Source organism: Vombatus ursinus, unplaced genomic scaffold (assembly GCF_900497805.2).
Source record: "Vombatus ursinus unplaced genomic scaffold, bare-nosed wombat genome assembly UNPS02001867.1, whole genome shotgun sequence".
Classification (NCBI taxonomy): domain Eukaryota; kingdom Metazoa; phylum Chordata; class Mammalia; order Diprotodontia; family Vombatidae; genus Vombatus; species Vombatus ursinus.
The window spans coordinates 1-4,770 of record NW_020941645.1 but is presented as its reverse complement, the minus strand read 5'-3'; the positions used below and the strand labels follow the sequence as shown (position 1 = coordinate 4,770).

Below are 4,770 nucleotides of genomic sequence, written 5' to 3'. Positions count from 1 at the left end.
TCTCTGTTCTTGCTACAGTTTTATGTCTCTCTCACACATCCCTGGTCAGTGCCTAGAGAAAACACAGCCAGTTGTGACTCACCTTGTAGCAGATGATCCATATAGACTCCCAGAGGGTGCTGGGCAGGCTCCCTGGGCCTGGCTGCTGGGGAGTGCTTTGGCTTGCACAGCTGTGGGAGGGTAATGATGTGTGTGGGAGTGGGCACAGAGGCTGGGGAGGGCATTTCTGGTCTCCTTACTCTCTCCAGGGCCTCTTCTAGCATATGCCAAATGGAATGGAGAGCCTCTGGAGAAGGGGTGCCCGAGAAGTCTGTGGATGGATTACAGGAGGCCTCTAAACTTGGATGGGAAAAAAATGATATCTCCACTTTCGCTAACCTTTGGTTTCTTTTGTAATTTGATGTATTTTATTTTATGCATTTAAAAACATTCTAGGGCAGCTAGGTGGCACAGTGGATAGAGCACCGGCTTTAGAGTCAGGAGGACCTGAGTTCAAATCCGGCCTCAGACACATAACACTCACTAGCTGTGTGACTCTGGGCAAGTCACTTAACCCCAACTGCCCTCACCAAAAAAAAAAAAAAAAAAAAAAGCTAAGAAGAGCTTCAGCAGCCAAAGGAGTCCATGACATAAAAATGTGTTTAGAACATCTGCTCTAGAGACAGAGAAACCAGTTGGGAGGCCATTGCAATCAACTGAAAAAGTGATGAAAGCCCAGTGATGAAAACCTGGTACCAGAAGCCCCGAATTCAAATCCTGACTCTGCTACTTGAGCAAGTCACAATCTCTTACAACCTTAGTTTCTGTGTGTGTAAAAACCAGGGGGGTTAGACCAGGTGACTTCTAAGATCTCTTTGAGCTCTAAATCCTATGATTCTATATATTGAGGCAAGCTAGGTGAGACTCTGGGCAATGTTCTGACCACTCTCAACCAGAGTTTTCCTCGTGTCTAAAATGGGGATAATAACAGCACCTACCTTCCAGGGTTGTGAGAACCAAAAGAGACAATATGTATAAAAGTGCTTTGTAAAGTGCTCTATGAGTGTTAGCCGCATGTGTGGGCACCTGAGAACATGTGAATGACTGCGAAGTGCCAAACTGGCCAGATCACGGCGCACTTGGAAATGAGGCACAGTGCGTCCTGGGACACCCTCTTTGAGTCAAGTCAGAAGGGAGACCCGAGGCCCAGCCTCTTGTCAAACATTTCTGGGGTAACCCAAGACCCTCTGGCTGGGTGAGGGGCAGAAGGTCACCATCAGCTGCCCTTAGTTGGTATTGCACCAAAAACCAACAAGGACATTCAGAGACAACTCCCCCCCTCACCATCTTCAGCAGCAGCAGAGACCAAAGTGATGTGGTGTAACAGAGGAATGGACTTGGAACCAGGCCTGGGTGTGGATCTCTGCTCTGCCACTTCCTAACTAGCTGATTTTGGACAAGTGCCTCCCCCTCTCTGGTCCTCTTGTGTCCCGAGATGTAAGATGAGGGGGCCTAATAGATGATCTCCTGGTTCGTTTCCAGTTCTCAGTCCTATGATACCATTGCATGCTGCCACGTCAGAATGCATGTGCCCCACTGCCTTTCCTGGGACTTCTGACTGCTCTCACCCCCTCTGCCCCTACCTTACTTAGTCCCGCCTCCTCTAAATATAACCCCCTCTGGGCTGAGCTCAAGACTATTTCTGAACTGGGCAAACGTGCCTTGGGAAGCCAGTGGCCTGGACAAGGGCTCTGAGAGGTGCTGGCTACTGCCTCTACTCCTCCCCCTTGCCCAGGACACTACCCATCTGGTTGCAACCCCACTGACCACCACACCTGGCCATGCCTGGGGAGGCCCGAGAAGGTAAGGTAGGTGAGTGGTGGGTGGGCACCTGGGCAGGCAGAACTGGACAGGGCAAGGCTCACACTCCAGACCCTTAGGAGTGGAAGGTACTGGCTAGGGCATTCCCCAATGCCCAAGGCTGAACTGGGAGGCATTCTAATGGACTCCCCTCCCTGGGATCTGTGAGGAGGAGGTAGGCTGTTTCTGGCATCCATTTGCTTGGCTCTAGGGACCTCTTTTAGCCTTCTAAGCTTAGGGAGAAAACATAGAGTAGGAGCCTCCCTATCCTCATCACTATGTGCCCAAGCTGAGTTTGGCCTTCCCACTAGGTATGGGGCATCCTATCTACCACTGATGCCCCTAGCCCCACCCTTCTAAGGAGACAGGGACAGCTTATCCCCAAGACACCCAGCTTTCTCTCCTTTATTCCCTGTCTGACCCATCAGGTTGGTCAGAAGGGAGTCAGGGACATGGCATCCCTTCTACCCACCCCTACCCTGCTATACCTGATCTCTCTGCAAGAGGACAATGGTTGGGAGACAGGTCATCTGCCTGCCAAGATAGGGCTGGGGGTGGCAGGGTTTGGGAGTGGAAGCAGTAACTTGGGCAGCTGCATGGCTCTGGAATAGCCATGGGTTCCGGTCCTAGTGGGAGGAAGCTAGGGCTACAGGAGTGGAGCAGAAGCATGACAGCCTGGGACAGGGTCACTGGATAAGACAGCTGTGGGTTCTGCCATCTGTTAAGCTGCTCCAGGGCAGATCAGATCCATGGGCAGCAAGGACCCCTAGCTGCATCCCCTATCTGTACCCCAATATCTTCATCTGTGCCCTGGGACCTCCTCACTTCCTCGCCTCTCAGGGTGACTGCGTCCTCGTAGCCGAGATATTTCTCTGGCCTTTAAGACCTTCGAAGATGCAGTCTGGGTCTGAGTGATTAGTTTGCTGACATCATCTGAGGGTTGATGCTGAGACCCTTTTATGGCACACTCAAGAACCCAGTCACCTCCAGAAGTCCTTTGTGATTAGCTCCCCTCGACTGTTCCCTCTTCTAGTGGTGAGGTACTGCTGTAAGCCTGCACACCTTAGGAGAGGCTGGTCTTTCCTCCGATTGGGAGATGGCAGGGGAAGGGGTCCAGGTTTCTCATTCAGACCAGGAACTCCTTGGGGTCAGGTGCAATGTCTGCTCACACAGCAGACAGGGGCTCCCCCAGGACAAGGACTGTCTCCCTTCCTTCCTCTGAGTCTCCTATCAATATACAGGGTTTTGCGTTAATGGGACACTCAGTGATTATGTCTTGGCCTGACTGTGGGGATCAGAGTAGGCATGGACTGGGGTGGTGGAAAGGAAAGAAGAGAACCCAAGAGTAATCCTGTGGGCTTGGGGGCAGGGCGAGGGGAGGGGGCTGGCTCTAGGGTACTGGCTACAAGAACATGTGTGAAATTCTCTTGGGCTCCACGATTAGGCACTGGGGGGCAGGGAGGAGACTGGGCGCTGATGGGATTACTTTTTAGACTGACTCAAGGCCTATGCTGAGGGGAAGAACACTGTCCTGTGAGTCCTTTTCACTGGGGGTGTGGGGACTCCTCCCCCCGACTCCAGCCACTCAGCCCAACGCCTTTTTCCCTCCCAGATGCCATCCTGCCCATCATGGTGAGCCCAGGCACTGGGACCATTCCATCCAGCCACCTCACTGAGGTCAGCCTGCACCCTGTTGAGTCCATCAGTGACCTGCACAATGGAGGTATGGACCATGCTTTCTAAGGTATGGGTGGAGAAAGGGAGTTAGTTCTCCCCAGGAAAGGGCAATCTAACACTGATCTCCTCCAGGGCCCCTGCACCCCTACCTGCCCGATGACCCAGCCTCACAGCAATGGGAAGAGCTGATGGGCATACTGCCCCCATCGCTTTGTGTCCAGGCTGGCTGCAACCCGGCCCACGGGCGCGGGGCCTTCTTGTTACTGCTGGCGCTGCTCATCCTCACCTGCCTTGCCCTTGCCATCCTGGCTGTCTACCTGAGTGGTACCAGGGACTGGTGGGGGTGTGGGGAATCAAAGAGGGTCACTGTTAACACTCACTTCTGTCACCTGCATGGGGGGGAGGGGGCAATAGCAAAGAATCCCAAAGTTAAGAACTCTTTGGGGGGGAAGAGGGAAGAGATTCTTTTCCTGCTTTGGTAAGGCTAAGGTTGTAACATTTAGATCACACAATCTTAGGATTAGAGCTGGAAAGGACCATAAGGCTCACCTTATGCCACACCATTTTACAGACAAGCAGAGGCTCAGGGAGCCATGAACTGCCCCAAGTCACCCAGCTAGTAAAGAATGTCAGATGGGTTTGAACTGAGGTCTCCTGACTCCACGCCCTCCCGGGCATCAATGCTCTGCCCACCAGCTGGGTGGTTACAGGAAACTGGATTAAGCTAAGAAAGCATGCTGTGGATAATCCAGTTATTTACATAGAGCCAATCAGTAGGCCAGTGCAGAAGGGATGGGGGGAATGGGGGAGCCCGGGGAGCCCCGGGTAGTGCAGGCCTCTCCTCTCTTCCTACCTGTCTCAGTGCTACAGAGCGAGTCCCTGCGGGTCCTGGCCCACACGCTCCGGGTCCAGGAAGAGACACTGCTGAAACTCCGACTGGCCAGCCTCAACCAGTGGCGTCGGCTCAATGCCACTGAAGCTCGAGGCCTCAGTTGATGACCTGCCCTCCGCACCCTCCGCTCCCCACAGGGACCCTCTGCCTGTGCTTGAGGACGGGGGCAGGCAACCCCTCCCTCCCTTTCACTCTGGCCTGTATTTATATGCCCCAAACACAAGCTCCCCATTTATATGTTTCTTTCTACAGGATATTTTTGTATCAATAAATGGCACACAGTTTAAAGCCTGTCCTCACATACCTACAACCAGACCCCACAACCCAGGGCCATCAAACCAACCGAGGCAGAAGAATAATGC

General features: G+C 53.1%; 1 protein-coding gene across 1 annotated transcript; it reads left to right on the top strand.

Annotated features, from left to right (window-relative positions):
* Nucleotides 1-1,820: 1,820 nt before the first annotated feature.
* Nucleotides 1,821-4,512, top strand: LSMEM2 (leucine rich single-pass membrane protein 2). The gene is made up of 4 exons (XM_027869110.1): nt 1,821-1,842; nt 3,452-3,562; nt 3,649-3,840; nt 4,379-4,512. Exons 1-4 carry the CDS (start codon nt 1,821-1,823, stop codon nt 4,510-4,512), a joined length of 459 nt encoding a protein of 152 aa, XP_027724911.1.
* Nucleotides 4,513-4,770: the final 258 nt, after the last annotated feature.

Coding starts and splice junctions, on each gene's coding strand:
- LSMEM2 (XM_027869110.1), top strand. CDS start 1,821: ATGCCTGGGGAGGCCCGAGAAG. Junction 1,843..3,451: donor GCCTGGGGAGGCCCGAGAAG/GTAAGGTAGGTG, acceptor TTTCCCTCCCAG/ATGCCATCCTGCCCATCATG. Junction 3,841..4,378: donor CCTGGCTGTCTACCTGAGTG/GTACCAGGGACT, acceptor TACCTGTCTCAG/TGCTACAGAGCGAGTCCCTG.